At 31.8% G+C, this 19,589-nt stretch overlaps 1 protein-coding gene across 4 annotated transcripts in view; it reads left to right on the top strand.

Moving 5' to 3' along the window:
* Positions 1-19,589, top strand: part of NCAM2 (neural cell adhesion molecule 2) — a 563,771-nt gene that overhangs the window by 536,798 nt on the left and 7,384 nt on the right. For 3 of the 4 annotated variants that reach the window (XM_025380697.1, XM_025380702.1, XM_025380699.1), the window contains one exon: positions 17,576-17,695. In XM_025380697.1, the coding sequence (XP_025236482.1) occupies positions 17,576-17,695 (120 nt within the window). Of the gene's footprint in view, positions 1-17,575; positions 17,732-19,589 lie in introns of all 4 variants that reach the window. The other variant, XM_025380698.1, reaches the window with a different exon arrangement.

Below are 19,589 nucleotides of genomic sequence, written 5' to 3'. Positions count from 1 at the left end.
TAAAATTTTAAAAAATATTTCTATCTATGACCACTCGTCTTAAAATACGTATACCCATGAAACATAGTGAAATCATCAAGATATTCTCTAAATTTTAAACAGAATTATTTTTATTTTTGCTAGAAACAAAGCAAATTGCTTTCGTAACTTAAGATATTTTCTCTAATTTACTTTTTAAGTTTCAAAAATTGCTGACTTTTCCCAATTCTCATTTCATTGAATAAAGTAATTTTGATAGAATTAATTCAGTGGAAAATTTAATTTACTACCTGTAATACTATAATTCAAATGCAAGGTATTATGGACACTCACCCTGGGTATGACCATGAACAGTAAAGAATACTGATAAGACACTATAAACAATGGCAACTTAAACTCATGTAAAGTACTACACAATGACCAGACTTAGCTAGAATTAACTGATGGGTTTAGGTGTTTGAAATCCTCTTATTACATTTTATCATTTATAACTGAAGAAGACATCAATTTTAGAGTTTCTTTTTCCTTGCCTATAAAAATGAAACCATGGGCCATGCGATTTTAAACTTTCTTTACAAATCTACAATTATTTCACTCCAATTATGAACTGTTCAGTAAATAACCCTACAGTTGATAAGATCTCAGGAGTTTGCGGGAGCCAGAAGCATACTGTGTGTCCACGTATAGAATGGATGTAGAAATGACCAAAACACAATTTTAGAAAACAAAAGGAATAAAAGGCATCCTACCCTTGCAATTACTCCCCAAAGAACCACATCTACAGTTTGTACTCTTTAGTGTCTGACTTCTTACAGAAAAGTTTGGATTACTCAGAAAAGGAGAGTAAGGTTTACAATCGCTGAGAAATAAGAACAAAACCTTGCACAAGCATTTCATAACATCAGTGCTAACAAATGGGGAGACCAATGAGATAAAAATTAGTTTGGCAAGTAATATATTTTATTTAAAATATAAACTAAAAATTAGTTTGGCGAATAATTATTAGTTTGGCAAATATTTTAATAATCTAATTATAAAAGTTTTTTTTTCAATTCTAAGGCAGACGTAATCATTACTTTTCTTATAATGAAATCCCATATGCCAACTGAGATTTATTTTTCAAAATTAAAAAACAAAGGCTTTTAATCTATTTTTTAAATACTAAAATTCTCCTGAACTTCTATGTACCTAAAATTCAAGAAACTTCACTTTTAAATGTTCCTGTAATGTCATATTTTATTTTGTATACTGGTGTTTTTTCTCTTTTTTCAAATCTGGCTCTTTCTATTGAGAAAATCTAGAACAGTCAACCATCTGTATTTTTTTTTCCACTTTCAACTTCCTCCCTCATTGCTCAATCTCTTCTATTTTTGGCTTATGCTTCACTAAAGCTGCTCTTTTCAGTTGAGAGATTTTATGTTGATCAAATCTCATGTCTTACTTTAGTTTTCAAATTCTCAAACCATCTTGGATAATGTGATATTGTTTACATGTTCCCTTAATGACATTCTACCATGCCCTTCCAAGACTCTGTATCATCTTAATTCTCTGTGTTTCCTCCTCAGCTCTCTTTCTTTATGTATAATTTATCCCATAACTCCAAATATCACCTCTACATGTATGAATACCAAATAAATATCTATGTCTGGTCCTTATCATTCTCCTGGGCATCAGGATGCCTGTGTGTGTCTATTTCTAAACAAAATGGTAGTAATTCAAAATGACTGAAATCTAACTTAGAATGATGACTCCCAAATTATTTTCTGTTTCTGTGGTCCCCATGTCTGTCAATGGAATAAGTATATTTCCAGTTCCACTTCAATTCCATTTCAAATGCTTCTAGCTCAATAAAGATTTTCTATTTCATTAACTTGGCTAAAACCCTGTTTCATCTGTGTACTCCTGTTTCATTCCATTTGTCATATTCTTATATCCTTTATTACATATTTTTGGATTAATTTCTTAGCGTTGCTTTAAATAAGCCATTCTGAACAAAGTATAAGCTCCTTGGTCACTGGCATTTATTCATATTAACATTAACATTGCACAAAATGGTCTTTTTCTGTCACATATAAGAAGACACTAGTTTCTTCCTTCTATTCTGTAGATAGTCTGCAAGGAACTAGAGGGTTAGAAAGCTCTGTGTTCTTGTGACATATTGTTTTTAAAACCTAACTCGAGTCTGATCAGTTTTCCCTCACTAAGTACTGACTTAAAACTTTAACACGGCCAGGCGCGGTGGCTCACGCTTGTAATCCCAGCACTTTGGGAGGCCGAGGTGGGTGGATCACCTGAGGTCAGGAGTTCAAGACCAGCCTGGCTTACGTAGCTAAACCCTGTCTTTACTAAAACTACAAAAATTAGCATGATGTGATGGCGCATGCCTGTAATTCCAGCTGCTAGAGACTGAGGCGGGAGAATCGCTTGAACCTGCCAGTCAGCACTGCAGTGAAACAAGATGGCGCCACTGCACTCCAGCCTGGGCTATACAGTGAGACTCCATCTCAAGAAAAAATAAAAATAAAATAAAATAAAACTATCACATTGTAAGGGAGTACCATTTTCAGCCTATTTTTAAGTAGCTGTGAAAAGACTCCAAGAACTGGTGGAAAAATAGACGAGCTTGAATCCCAGTACCCTTAGACAAGTCATTCTGACTTCTGTGAACGTTAGTTTCTTTACCCATAAATTCTCATTTGCATTTCTGCTCCACATGTTGTGTGACATAAGCAAATGCAATATATGTAAAATTACCCTTACAATGCCTGGCATTTAATAATAATTATGCATCAGGGTTAGAAATACAGGAGAATCAATTTTTCATAGCTACATTTTTTTTTTCACATCACCAAGCCTGTTTCAATTTTACTAAATTGTTTGTCTATGACCATTTGTTATATACATTCTGTATTGTTACATATATATTTGTTATATATATTCTGTTATATATATTCTGTATATATATTCAATATATGTAAAATACATGCAATATATGTAAAATTACCCTTATAATACCTGACATTTAATAATAATTATGCATCAGGGTTAGAAATACAGGAGAATCAATTCTTCATAGCTACATTTTTTTTTTTTTTACATCACCAAGCCTATTTCAACTTTACTAAATTGTTTGTGACCATTTGTTATATATATTCTGTAAGGGATATTTTTACTTCATGAGATGGTAATTAGTATATTTCAGTTCAAAAATTAGATTCAATTGTTCTCAAACAAAATGCAAACTGCATATTTATTAGAGACGGAATAAACTAAAGAACTAACATAAATTAGCCTCTACTGCACACTAAACAAGATACAAATAAGAGACATGGTAAATACAGTGGAATCAATTCATTTCCAATATCTTTTGCTTTCTTCATCAGTACCTTTTATGCTTACCAATAATTGTCTGTATTTTTACATTATCTTCCTAAATGAACAGATCACAAAAGTTAGTTTTAGTTTTATTTAAATAGAGGCACATGATAAAACACATTGAATAAATATTACATATAGTAACATCATTACATATACTATATATATGTTATTATATATAAAGGTAGAGATAGAGATATAAATTAAATTTTGCAAGTCTTCTCTTTTGCTCATCCACTGAGCAAATATTTATGGAATAAATGCCAGGTTATAAGCACTTTTATAGAACTTGAGAACAAATTAGTAAGCAAAGCAAACAATAATTTTGTTCACATGGATTTCAAGTTGTTGTGGAAGATGGAAGTTCATAAATGTTAACTAAAAATGAAATGTCCAGTAGTGATAAGCAGTAAACAAATGAAAGGCAGGATGTTAAGTTGTTATTTGATACTGTGTCATAAACACCTCTCAGGGAGGTGACATAAAGCCTAAGGTTGGGTAATAAGGAGTCAGTAATATAACAATCAAGGGACAGAACATGCTAGGCAGATGTAAAACAATTAATGTAAAGATTCTAACATGGGAATAAGCTTGCTATGTTCAAGGACAAATGAAGCTTATTGGTGAGAGTCAAAGAAAGAGAAACTGGTATAAATATCAGATTGGGAAATTATCTAGGGGCCAAATTATTATTCCATCTTCTTGCGTCAAAGAAAAGGGTCTGAATTTTATTTGAAATAGAAAACTACTAGAAGAGTTTTAAGAATATGACTTTTGCTATTGTATGAGGAATGTGTTATTGGGCCTGGTAGATTTAGGGGAATGATTTAAAATCAGGGAGACCAGGTAAGAGGAGCTTGAAGTAATCCAGATGAAAAATGTTGTTTTTGTTTGTTTGTTTTGTTTTGTTTTGTTTTTGGCCCAAGGCGGTGGTATTACACTTACATAAGAGTGGGTATATTACAGACATAGTTGAGGTAGTGTCAACTACCTGATTGATGTCATATTTGGGTTAGGGAAAGAGAGAAATCAAAATGTACTTTCATGCCTTTGTTTGACTGTGCAAACAGCCAGATGTATGCAGTTGTGCTGTTTATTTTTATATAACCCTACTATTTGTTAATTTGTCCACCAACACTTCTGTTTTTCAGTCCTGCTGAGTTTAATTAACCTTAAGGAATTGGGTAAATGAAAATATGTGGTTAATTCCACACATATTATTGATCACACAATTTTTATATAAATTTCTTCTGCCTTGGGAAAACAGCTTTCAACTCTTAAAAAATGTAGTGTTCAAGTTGGAAAAAGATATAAAATCTTAATGAGAAGTAGGATATAATTGATTTGACTGTTCGGATTTATACTAGCTTCTAAACATGATCCCAAGCATTCTGAGACTAGCTCTTTCATATTTTCAAAACTTATGACTATGACAATGTACTAAAACCACATTAATTACACCTAGAGCATTTTTGTTTTAAGAGCATCTCACAGCAGAGAAAAAATAAATTAAGATCAATGTCCTAGAGGATAGTATTCATGTAAAGTTCTATTTTAATTTTAATTTGGTTCTTATTAATTTAAATTACTACATATCTTGCATTCTCAAAGTTTTCTTATCAGAATGACTAACAATACATTTTTAACAAATTATATTTTTACTGTTTTTACTCAAGCATAATTTACTAAGCATTAATATTAAAAATATTTATTGGACATCTATATAACAAGAGACAATTCTAACTCTGTGACTACAACTTGTGAAAAAGGAGACTCATTCCTTTCTGTCAGGAAACTTTCATTCTGGCAGGAAACACATTTTAATTTTAAAAAAATCAAATGATAAATAAATAATTTTTTATAAATGTTATGTAAAAATAAATAATTTACCTACTCATATTTATCTAAGCAACTTGTGAAAGAACTAAAGCATAAGGAAGAGTAGGAATTAACTAGCTGAAGTGTGTATGTGGTGGGGTGTGTGGAAAATGGTTCTTCAGGCAGAGGGAATGGATTGCATAAAAGGCTTTTTTATAAGAAAAAGTAGGATTTGATACAAAAACTGAAGAAATAGATATGAAATATCAATTGTATTTTCTGAATAACACTGAAAAACAAAACAAAACAAAACAATACTCCCGGTTTTCAGCCCAGCATGCAAGGAGATTAAAAGTTGCCACTCTCTCCTAACAAACTGAAAGCTAAACAAACTGAAATCAACAATTCTTCTTAGATTCATAAGAAAAATGTGGTGTTACTGCAAACTGCCGTCCTGAAAATTTAACAGACAGAGAGGCAGATACAGAAGATCACAACTTATCAGAGCAGAAACCTGTCAGCAGAAACGTCTATGAGAACCAGTTCTGGAATAGGAAAAAAACGTAAAATGTTATTGATGAATTGGTTGAGGCTCGATGTGGACAAGTCTGTGAGTTGAAAACTCCAGGACAACTTAGTCATAGGAGGTCCTGTGCTTCTGAGGATTTTACCTTCATGAGCTTAACCAAGTTCCTACAATGAATATTGGAGAAATAGCTCCTTGTGTTTCTGGAAAAGGAAGGGGGAAGTAACGAATTAAAATATACCAGAGCGTTCTGTTCTTAACAAAGTCTACTCTCAGGAGAAACTGTTTAACCAGAGCCTAACGTGGAGTTTTTAACAGAGCCTGACTGACCTGGAGAATGGAAATAACCAACAGCACCCAGCTCTAGGTTTCCCCCTGGAAATCCCCAGCTCCAGTCCACTCTGGTCATTCGGTCCCACCAAGGTTGTGGGAGGATCTGAGAAATGCTTGTGAAGTTTACAGCCAGAGTCACGGACTCACTAAAGGACTGAGACCTAATCATGGGATGATAGACTCTTCTTCTGCCCCACACATTACCTCCTTAATACTAAGGGATTATTGATAACATTTACCCCTACTCAGTTATGTCTAGCTGTCAGGAAAAAAATTACAAGCAGTACTAAACAGCAAAAAACACAGTTTGAAGAGAGAGGCAGCATTAGACCAGATTTAGATATGACGGCGATGTTGGAATTATCAGACCAGGAATTTAAAATATCGATGATTAACATGCTAGGAACTCTAACAGACAAGGTAGACAATAAGCAATAACAGATGTGCAATGTATGCAAGCACAGAGATGAAGATTCTAGAAAAGAGGAATGTCTTTGATAGGCTTATTAGAATAGAAAGAGCTGAAGAAAGAATCTCTGAGCTTGAAGATATCTCAGCAGAAAGTGCCAAAATGGAAAGGCAAAAAGGAAATAAGAAAAAAAAAAGACTCAAACAAACAAACAAACAAACAAAAGAACCAGAACATAATATCCAAGAACCATGGAGTAAATACAGAAGCCATAATATATGCATATTGGTAATATTAAAAAACGAAGACAGGGAGAAATAAACAGAAGAAATATTTGAAGCAATAATGACAGAATTTCACTAAATTAATGTCAGGCACCATATCATAGATCCAGGAAATTCAAATGTGTAAATTCAAACATGTAAAAAAAAAAGCCCACATATATACATCATATTCAAACTGCAGAAAATTAACATATATATATCCATATATAAGTATAGATATAACTATATTATTCATATTCACCTATACAAATGAAAAGTGTATTTATATATTTTATATATGAATATATATGAATATTTATATATATGAATATATATGAATGAATACTATATATATGAATATGAATATATATGAATGAATACTCTATATATGAATATGAATATATATGAATGAATACTACATTTATATATGAATATGAATATATGAATGAATACTATATGAATATGAATATATAAATGAATACTATATATAATGTGACTATATATGAATGAATAATATATTTATATATATTCCTTATCTATATATAATACTGAAAGGAGCAACAGAGCCAGAGGTAAAAACACCCTTACTGATGGAGGAAAAATAAGTTTTACATCTGATTTTTTTGCAGAAGTCATACAAACAAGAAGACAGTGAAGTATTTTTAGTGTTGAGAGAGAAAACCCCAGTAGTTTAGAATTCTGATTCTGTGAAATGCAAAATTATCCTTCACATGTGCAGCAGAAAGAATATCCTTTCTCAGACAAACAAAAGTAGAGGGCATTTTTTGCCAATGGATATGACTTGCAAGAAATGTTTGAACAAGTTCTTTTTTTTTGAGACAGAATTTTACTCTCTTGCCTGGTCTGGAATGCAGTGGTGTGATCTCGGCTCACTGCCACCTTTCCCTTCCGAGATTCAAGCAATTCTCCCGCCTCAGACTCCTGAGGAGCTGGGATTGCAGGCATGCGATACCATGCCCGGCTAATTTTTGTATTTTTAGTAGAGGCTGGCTTTCGCCACGTTGGCCAGACTGATCTCAAACTCCTGACCTCCACCCACCTCGGTCTCCCAAAGTGCTGGGGTTTCAGGTGTGAGCCACTGTGCCTGGCCCTGAACAAGTTCTTCAGAGTAGAAAAATACTTTAAACTAGAAACTCAGATCTCCAAATCATTTGATCATTTTTCAATTGGACTTGTTTGTTTTATGTTTTGCTGTTGTTGTTATTTCTTGTTGTTGTTTTGCTATTGAATTGACTTCCTGAATATATCCTGGTTATTAATTCCTTGTTAATTGAATAGTTTGCAAATATTTTCTTCTATTCTGTAAGTTGTCTCTTCACTTTACTGATTGTTTCCATTGCTGTTCAAAACCTTTTAAGCTTGATGTGATTCCATCTGTCCATTTTTTGTTTTGGTTGCTGGTGCTCTTTAGGTCTTACTCAATAAATATTTGCCCAGACCAATGTCCTGAAAAATTTCCCCAACTTTTTCCGCTAGTAGTTTCACGGGTTCAGATCTTAGGCTTGAGTCTTTAATCAATTTTGATTTGATCTTTGTATATGGTGAGAGATAGGGGTCTGGTTTTATGCTTTTGCATATGGATATCTATCAAGTTTGCCCAGCACAGTTTATTGAAGAGGCTGTCCTTTCCCTAATATATGTTTAAAGAAAGGAAGTGCATCAGAGAAAGACTAAGTGAAGGTAAATTAAAAACGTTTACTTTTCTTATTCTTATTCATAAGATTATTGAAAATAATGAAAACAATATATTTTATCATATTATGTATATATACTGTATATAGGATAAATGAATGATAACAATGATATAAGGGATGAGAGGAAAGACTTAGAAATAACTTATCATGAGGAACTCCTGCTACCCATGAAGCAGTACAGTGTTATTTGAAAATTGACTTCATTCAGTTCATTGGAAATGTATTTTGAAAATTCTTGAACAACAAATAAATAAATTAAAAAAAGTATAATTGATATGCTAAGGAAAGACAATTAAATCACATAAAATGCTCAATTGAAATCGCCAAAGACAGAAAAACAGTGAAAGACAAAAACTGAAATAAAGAATAAGGGCAACAAATAAAATAGTTACAAATATACTAGATATGAATCCATTGTATAAACAATTACCTTAAAATTATAATTATCTAAATAGATCAATTGCAAGGCAGAGACTGTCAGAGTAGATTAAAAAAAATAAAACAAAACAAACAGGACCAAACCAGATATTGTTCACACACACACAAAAAACACACAATAAGTATAATGACACGAGTAAATCAAAGATAAATAGATAGAAAAAGACATACTATGCTAACACAAATCAAATGAAAGCAGGAATGGAAATATTGATTCCAGATACAGTCGACTTCACAACAAGGAAAGTTATCAGGTTTCTAAACGGGTATTACCTAATCATAAGGGGGTCATTTCTTAAGGAAAATATAGCGATCTTTAACATGTATATGTTTAACAACAAAGCATAAAAATATGAGAGGCAAAAATTAATACAACTTAATAAGAAACACAGGTATCCACTTTTATAGCTGGAGACTTTAACATTGAATACATGAATCCAGGAGGCAGAGGTTGCTGTGAACTGAGATCGCACTCCAGCCTGGGCAATAAGAGCGAAACTCCATCTCAAAGAAAAAAAGGTTGGGGGGGGTGGAATACAAAGAGGAAAAAAGTACGAAAAAATGGGAAAATTTTAAGAAAAAAAGGAGAAAAAAATAAAATCAGTAAGGACATTGCTTAATCAAACAACATCTATCAACTATATATGTCATCAGTGGACTACATCTAATAACAGCAGAATACATACAATTCTCAAGCTTGCCTAGGATATGCACCAAGATAGATCACACCCTAGGTCACATGACACACTTTAAAGCATTTTATAAATAGAAATTTTACAATGTCTGCTGTCATACCACAATGGAATTATACTACAAATCAATAAAAAAAGGCCAGAAAATACTCCAAATGCTTTAAGATTAAACCATGTACATTTAAGTAACACACAGGTCCAAGAAAACTATCTCAAAAGAAATTTTTAAATATTCTAAACTAAATGAAAATGAAAACACAGCAAATCAAAATTTTGGGGATGAAGTGAAAGCAATGTTTAGAGGGCAATTTCCTTGCATACATATATTAGAATATAAGAAAGACTTAAAGTGAATTATCTAGATTTCTACCTCAGGACACTGGGAAAAGAAGAGCAGATTAAGTTCAAAGTAAGCAGAAGAAAACAAATAATAAATATTGCAGAAGAAGTTAATAAATTTCAAAGCAAAATCAATAGAGAAAATTAAAACCGAAAGCTGGTTCTTTTAAAAGATTAACAAAATTGCTAAGTCTATACCTAAGCTAACTTGGAAAAATAAAAGAACACAGAGATAGAGAGAGAAAAACACAATAATATCAGAAATAAAGAAGGAATAATAACGATAGACAGCATTGTCATTCAAAGGATAATAAAGTAATGCCATGAGCAACTTTATGCCAATAATTTGATAACCAAAGTGAAATAGAGAAATTCATTGAAAGACGCAATCAGCTAAATGTCACAAAGGCAGAAACAATCTGAACAGACCTTTATATCCATCAAACAAATTGAATTAATAATTAGTAGTCTCCCCAGACAGAAAGCACCAAGTCCAGACAGGTTCAGTGGTGAATTCTACCAAACGTTTAGACATTAACTTATATCAATTATCTACATTCTATTTCAAAAGATAGAAATAGAGAGATTACTTTCTCATTCTATGAAGCCAGCATTATTGAAATGCTAAAAACAGACAGAGAGATGACAAGAAAACTACAGGCCAATATATTTCTAAACATAAATGAAAAATCACCATTTATAAAACATTAGCAAGTCAAATCCAACGATTTATAAATAAACTGTATATTACACCCATGTGGGATTTATCCCAGGTATGCAAGTCTGATTCAACATTAAAAAATCAATGTAAATCCAACACATCAAGATAATAAAGAAAAATAATCATAAAATCATAATATATGCATAAAATTATTTCACAAAATTTGATACCCATTCATAATAAAGGTTTTCAATAAGAACAAGGGGTGGACCTTCCTTAACTTAATAAAGGATATCTAAAAAGCTACAACTTACATCCTTCTTTACATCTTAGTGAGTAACTAGAAGCTGTCCCCACTAAGATTAGGAAAAACTCAAGAATATCCTCTCTCCCTAATTGTTTTCAACGTTGTACTGGAAGAACTAGCTAAAGCAATAAGACAAGGAAAGGAAATAAAAGGCATATTCATTGGGAAGGAAGAAATAAAACTCTCTGTGTTTGCTGATGACATGATAGTCTACGAAAAAAGTCTGAAAAAACACCTGGGTATAATCAATGATTATAGCAAGGTTGCAGGCTAAAAGATTAATATGCAAAAATCAATTAATATGCAAAAATCAAAAATATACCAGCAATAAACAAGTGAAATTTGAAGTTAAAAACAAAATTATTCTTTTCATCAGCACCCCACAAAATTAAATACTCAGGCATATATCTAATAAAATATGTACAAGATCTATATAAAGAAAACTATGTAACTGATGATAGAAAATAAAAGAATAAAATAAATGGAGAGTTATTTCACGTTCATGGATAGAAAGACTCAATGTGGACAAGATGTCAGCTCTTCCCAACTTGATCTGTAGAGTAAATGTAATCCCCAAAAAATCACAAGTTACTATGTGAATATTGACAAATTGATTCTAAAGTTTATTACATAGAGAGGCAAAAGACCCACAATAACCAAAGTAATATTGAAAGTATAAATTTGTAGGACTGACACTATCTAACTTCAACACTTACTATAAGCTACAGTAAACAAGACAATGTGATGTTGGCCAAAGAATAAACAAATAAATTAATGGAACCAAATAAAAACCCCAGAAATAGACTCACATAAATATACTCAAGTGAACTGACATGTCATACATAGTTAAGGCAGTACTATGGTGAAAAGATGATATTTTCAACAAATGGTACTGGAACAACTGTAATCCATAAGAAAAAATATATATCTAGTCACAGACATTATGCACTTCATAAAAATTAACTCAAAATGTAATATCGACCTATATGTAAATCAAAAAATTGTAAAACTACTAGAAGAAAACATGGCAGATAATCTAGATGACCTTGGTTTTGGTAGTGAATTTTTGGATTCAACACCAAAAGTGCAATCCATGAAAGAAAGGTGTTTTTGTTTGTTTTTTGTTTTTGTTTGTTTGTTTGTTTTTTGAGACGGAGTCTTGCTCTGTTGTCCAGGCTGGAGTGCAGTGGCCTGATCTCGGCTCACTGCAACCTCCACCTCCTGGGTTCAAATGATTCTCCTGCCTCAGCCTCCTGAGTAGCTGGAATTACAGGTGTGTGTCATCATGCCTTGCTCATTTTTTGTATTTTTAATGGAGATGGGGTTTCACCATGTTAGCCAGGATAGTCTCAAACTCCTGACCTCATGATAAGCTGGACTTCTATCAAATTAAAAATTTGTGCTCTGCAAAACACACTGTTAAGTGAATGAAAAGACAAATCACAGAATGGGGGGAAATATTTGCAAAAAACATAACTGACAAAAGACTATTATATGAAATATACAAATAATTCTTAAACTCTATGTAATAAAAAGAAGAGCCCAATTAGAAAGTGGGCCAAAATATTTAATACACACCTAATTAAAGAAGATATACAAATAGTAAATAAGCCTATGAAAAGATATTTCAAATCCTATGAACCAGGGAAATGAAAATTAAAATGAGCTACTGTACCACTGCAAGCCTATTGAAATGGTCAGCATCTAGAACACTGACAACACCAAATGCTAGATGTGAAGCAACAGGACATCTCATTCATTGCTGATGGAAATGCAGTGATACAGTCACTTTGGAAGACAATTTAGCAGCTTCTCAAGAAAATAAATATACTTTTACCTTAAAATTTGTTATTTGAGCTCCTTAATATTTACTCAAAGAAGTTGAAAGTGTCTGTCTACACCAAAACCTGAACACTGATGTTTTCAGAAGCTTGTTTTGTAACTGTCAAAACTTGGAAGCAATTAAGACATCCTTCAGTAGATGAATGAATAAACTGTGGTAGATCCCAACGATGTGACATTATTCAGCACTAAAAAGGAAAAAGATAGCAAGCCATGAAGAAACATGCAGGAAACTTAGATGATTATTACTAAGTGAAATAAGCCAATTTTAAAAGACTACCTACTTTATAATTCCAACTACATGACAAATATAGTTTTGCTTTGAGAAAAACAAAAGACACTGAAAAGATCAGTGGTTGATAAAATAATTGTGGGAAAATGTCATTATAAACATTTTCAAACACACAGAATATACAACCCCAAGAGTGAACCTTAATATGAAGTATAAATATGGGGTAATGATGTGTCAATGTAGGTCCGTTGATTGTAACAAGTGCACCACTCTGGTGGGAGATGTTGCTAATCGGGGTAACAAGTGTACCACTCTGGTGGGAGATGTTGCTAATCGGGGAGGTTATGCATGTGTGAGAGCAGGGGATACATGGGAAATCTCTGTATCTCCCTCTCAATTTTGCTATGAAATTAAAAGTGGTCTAAATAAAGTCTACACAAATAGAATTCAAAAATTATTCTTTGAAGTTTATAATTGCTGGGTATCATAGCAGATTCTTTTCCTGATGTTAAAAAATTACAATGTATATGATTAATAGTTTGTAATAATGAGTACATGTACATGGGAAAGTGGAAAGACAAGAAGAAAAAGAAAAACATTAATAAACAAGATTTACCTTCTAGTAGACATATACACGTGTGTGTCTAGAAATATTTATCATTACTCCATCACAGCCACACATTTATCACCTCAAAAGACTGGCTATTATACTGAATTACACTAATCTAAATAATAAGGAAGAAACAAGAAGAATCAAGGATGTTGGGGAAAAGTGAATATACAGAATAAAATCTATAAAAAATCTAATTATATAATTTCAAACATTTCAGAAAAGAAGTTAAATAACTTCAGCAAGTTATTATAATCCCTGGGAAACAAATGGCATACAGATTATAAAAAATGAGTGAAATTTTGCTGTTGTCTAATTGGCATATTTGAATCCTTTTCATGCCTTCCATAATATGTAAAATGAAAATATCATGGTTGATTCAAAAAAACATAGATGAATGAGATCTTATTGGATGTTCAGTCCTAATCTCCTTTTCATTCATTCCCCCTTACAAAGGTATCATGACAGTAGTATCCAATGGTTATTGTGAGTGAAATATTACACAAATACCTGCTCCTCAATTTTAGCTGTATACATGGGCCCAAACTTGAATCACAAGCAATTAATCAGAAAATCTGAGAAAGTAAAGAGAGTATTAACTCACATGATGATACCTCCTGTCCAATGCGGGTATAAAGAACATGAAATTTTCCGTATTAAATTTGTTTTGGGATGTGTTTTATTTGGATTATTTTTGCATATCCTTCCATTCAAGTTAAAATTCTTTGCAAGTAAGTTATTCTACATAGTAGAGTTAAACTTTTTATAAATTATGCATTTTGAAATAAAACATAGAACACATCAATGTTTTAAAAACCTTACAGCCATATTTGTATTTTAAGGTAACCACAGTATACCCTTTTACTCTTCTTCCCTTTTCTAAAGTAATCATTCTCAAAGCTGTTTTCATGATTAATTAATTGCATGAAATCCTTACATTCTGGCAGGGTGTGCTTATTAATTAATCAATAATATCACCTCTCATGATATACCAGATGACATCTGACAGGGGCAGAGTGCATGGACATTTACTGTCTTTAATGTGTGGAAACCGTGTCTCTCTCTCTGTGTTAATATTAATAAAACATAACATAGTATTAGTGTTTTTTAAGTAGCTAAATATTTTAGTTACAAAAGCATACCAACATATATAATTTATATTTAATTTAATAATATCACCTTTTATGACAGACTGGATACCATTTGACAGGGACAGAGTGCATTTAGACATTTACAGTTTTAATGTGAAATATGTTAATACAACATAACATATATTAGCATTTCTGTAAGTAACCAAATATTTTAGTTTCAAAAGCGGTATCTATATGTAATTTTATATTTAATTTAATAAAATTATATATAATTTTATTTAAACACTCAAAAATCAAACAAATGTAAAAAATAGAAATCAAAGACCTTAATCAATACTGATCCTATTTGCCACCTCATACATAAGCATTAATACTTTTTTTCTTTCCTTCCCAATAATTTTCCATGTGGTCTATAGTTTGTAAAGAAATAATATCCTAGATACACACACACACACAGATATTTCTATGTACATACATATATATGTATATAAATTTTAGCAAATTTATATCACATAGAAAAGCAGCTGCAATGTTCCATTTCAGCACATAAATCTCTTCCTCATTCTTTTTATAAATGAGTAGTATTTCATAGTGTTAGATATGGTGGTACATACATACAGCCGCATAGTATGCAGCATGAAAAAATAAGAGACAACTCTAAATGTTCTTTTGTAGATTATAGCTAATACTCAGTGTTAATTCAAAAGCCTCAATTGCATACAGTTAGTATATTGCCATTTGTGTAAAAATAACTATATGCATTTTCATTCATATGTGATATCTGGGTAGAATGTCTCTGGAAAAAAATTAATGTAAGAAAAATTAAAATTAAAAAGATCACTGAAAAAAATAAGAATTGTAAAGGCTACTGTTTTCTCTTGTTAATATTTAATTTCCTTTCAGTAATATTTATTTCATTCTTTTTAATTTAAAGATATTTGTTTGCATATTAATTTTTAGTAAGGAAAACAATTAAAATCAGAACTCACTAGTTATCTCTTCTTTCTGCATTATGCTTTATTTCATCACATATTTGTACCAATTGTTAATATAAGAAAATGAATCATTTTCTTGCTAAGAATCATCAATAGCCACTTTTCCACAAATAGTATAATCCTGTATGTCATCACAAACACTGCTATCATGCAGAATTTTTTAAAAGAATCAATTGAAGAATAACAAAACCTAACACAGAGACAAGCAAACAAAACAACCTTAAGATCCAATGGTGGTGGGCTCTTCATCCATCTTTACTAACTCTATAGATCTTACTTACTTGGGGCTGTTATCAGAGAATGTTGCTAAATGTGTCTTAATCACTGTCTCTTACAGACATCTGATTTTCAGAGCTAAAAAGTGTGTTCACTTCTAGATTTTCTTCTATTCTTATCAACACCCATTCTTCAAATTATGATGCATGTGTATGTGAGGTACCTACCTACTCAGATAAGAGCAACAATATGTAACTGTGATCTGATCAAAAGTGTTTTATATCCTTAGTATTTTTTTCTATATAAGTCTTAGCATTTGTAGAGTCTGTTCAATCTTTGGATCATTGTAGATTTGTTGTTTGCTTGCTTTTGTGTGCGTGGAATCCTAGTTTACATGCTTCTTAAGAGCAACTTTTAATGTCCTATATCCACCATTATGATAAGAAATATAACAGTTTCCCTGCCCTGAATGTTCTGAATGTGCCACCCTTCCTCTAGTCCCTGGCAACTACTGACTTTATTATTGTCATTATGGATTTGTCATTTCCAGAATGTCATATAGTTGGAATTATAAAGTATTTAGTCATTTCAGACTGCCTTAATTGCCTTAGTAACTATATTTAAAGTTCTGCTATGTATTTTCATGGTAGGTAGCTCATTTATTTTTTATTATGAGTAATTTTCAATTTTGCTGATGGTCCACAGCTTATTTATCCATTGCCTACTATCCATTCATTTATTGGAAGACAAGTTGGTTACAATTTTGGCAGTTTATAAATAGTGTTACTGTACAGATTTACAGGAAGACTGTTGAATGAATACATATTAAAGTCCCCAACCCTTCCTTAGTTGTTTTTTTTTTTTTCTGTATCTATTTAAATCTTTATTAGGAGTACTTCATTCCCAAGTCTTCTATCTCACTTTACTCCTTGTCATCGCCAAATAACTTCCTTGTTATCCTTTTTTTCGTTGTTTTTCAGTTATGAGACATGAAACTTTGTATTGTTTTCTATTTTTCATCAATTATGAAAAATTACATTCACTGTCATATATGTTTGAAATTTGATAAAGATGACATTGGAGTATGAAGTTATAAATGAAGAAGTATGCATGTATGTTACAAAGATTACTTTATTTAAGCTATTTTCTTGAAAAACTTGAATATGTTAGAAGTCCATAATCATTTTACAGTTAAGATCTTTCATACAAATTGATAGACATATTTAAAAGAAAACAACACACACACATTTCGTCTTCTAAATTTTGAAATAAAAGCAACATTTCCAAAGTATTTCAAATGTTTTAAAATTTTAAAATGTTTCTTTTTTATTATTTTAAAAATGTTTCAAAATAGTTTGAAATTTTAACATTTGGCTAGTGAGGGGAAAGAAAGTTACTTGATGCTATACATTTTATTAACAAAATATTTTCATTTTTTTCCAAATAGAAAGTGTACTATAGGATTTAAAATGTGTATCAATTTTGCAAAATAGTTGATACAATTTTGATGAGAAAAAGATATCCAGAAAGAATGGAATTTCTTCCTTTTTTTCTAAGTAATAATATATGGTGAGATAAATTTAAACAGAAAAGCATTTTTCAGTGGTTTTCATAAATTAACCAAGTTGGATTTATTTGGAGGAAGGTAGAATTTGGTGATTTTCAACTGTGTTTGTTCCATAATGCATCCCTTTTTACATTTAACAGGTGAGATGTTTTTGTTTATGTTTCTAGGAAAGATGGATCAAAAGAACCAATAGTGGAGATGAGAACAGAGGATGAAAGAATTACTAATCATGAAGATGGGAGCCCAGTAAATGAGCCAAATGAAACCACACCACTAACAGAACCTGAGTATGTAGCTGGGAGTGCTTACTTCTATTCACATGGGTATTGGCAAAATGATAACACATTATTATTGTTGTATTACATATTTAAATATTAACTATTTGTAAAAGAATAGTGCTTTTACTTTTTCTTTTTTTTTTTTTTTTGAGACGGAGTCTCACTGTGTCTCCCAGGCTGGAGTACAGTGGCGCGATCTCGGCTCACTGCAAGCTCCGCCCCCCGGGTTCACGCCATTCTCCCGCCTCAGCCTCCCAAGTAGCTGGGACTACAGGCACCCGCTACCGCGCCCGGCTAGTTTTTTGTATTTTTAGTAGAGACGGGGTTTCACCATGTTAGCCAGGATAGTCTCGATCTCCTGACCTTGTGATCCACCCGCCTCGGCCTCCCAAAGTGCTGGGATTACAGGCTTGAGCCACCGCGCCCGGCCTGTGCTTTTACTTTTTCGATGAAAGTACATATGAATATCTAAAATCAATTTTCTATTGAGACTTTTTTCATGAAGACTTTGTATGAATGTCAGAGAAAGTCTGATAACCCATATATCTATAATTTAATGCAAAAGTATAAAAAGATAAGTATCTTACAGAGTTTAGATTTTCAACAATAGTCTGTCTTTTTAAGATAGTGTTGTTTTCCCTTCAAAATAAAATAATTATATTTACTGAAATAAAGACATGTCAGGAAATTTGTCTTCGCTTTGATTATAAATGTCAGTGAAATATACGCAAGGCTATTTTAAAAATAAATAATGTTTGTGCAGAGGAGAAAATAATATTAAAGCGTTTATCAGTGTAATGTCTATGCAGTAAATGATGCTTGGTTTCCATTCTTGACATTACTTATTTTGCATCTCTAATAGCTCTATTAAAACTATAGTAGATAACAAAACCTGAAAAGATGAATATATGCCTAGATTCATGCATAGGTCAATTAGAATAATTCAAAGCAAAGACATTATTACGAAGTGTTAATAGTACTATTATATTGGAGGTATGCGATACTAACGAAGCCATAGTGATCAAACACTTCTTTACTGGGCACCAAAATAACTTTATAATTTTATTATTTTTCAGAATAAATATTTATTTTTATAACACCTAATATTTCCTTGCAGAGTAAATTGATTTAGGTTTCTCATCCTAAATCACAGATAAAAGGTTTTCACAGATGAAGAAAATGATTTTATTTTCATAAATTCCCTCTATCTGCCCACAAGGGGCTGCAATAATTAATATTTACACAAACACAAAGTACTACTCTACAGAAAAAAAATTTAATATAAATCCTCGGGCCAATTTTAGTGATTGCGTTTAGAGATTATTACAATCTAAATTCAAATTAACTGTATTAGATGTAGGTTCTGTATTCTCTACTTTAGAAATAAGAGGTGTACATGAAAACTAGGTAAGAATATGCTCTTGGACTGGGGTATATTTTGGGAAAAAAGGGTAATTTAATAACTACTCTGTGTCTCCATTATAGAAAATAAATCACCAATATAAAATAATATGATTAACAGTAATCTTAAAAATATTTTACCTAAACATAAGTGGTGAGAAACTCTATACACAGAAATAAGTTATCAGTTTGGTGAAAGCACTTAAGTCATCAAAGGGGAACATCACACACTGGGGCCTATCATGGGGAGGGGGGAGGGGGGAGGGGGGAGGGATTGCATTGGGAGTTATACCTGATGTAAATGACGAGTTGATGGGTGCTGACGAGTTGATGGGTGCAGCACAGCAACATGGCACAAGTATACATATGTAACAAACCTGCACGTTATGCACATGTACCCTAGAACTTAAAATATAATAATAATAATAATAAAATAAATAAAAATAAAAATAAAAATAAAAAAACAATATATATTTCATGAGTAAGAACTGTATTAAGTATT

This window comes from Theropithecus gelada, chromosome 3 (assembly GCF_003255815.1).
Source record: "Theropithecus gelada isolate Dixy chromosome 3, Tgel_1.0, whole genome shotgun sequence".
Lineage (NCBI taxonomy): Eukaryota > Metazoa > Chordata > Mammalia > Primates > Cercopithecidae > Theropithecus > Theropithecus gelada.
This window is presented reverse-complemented; position numbering and strand designations above follow the sequence as displayed.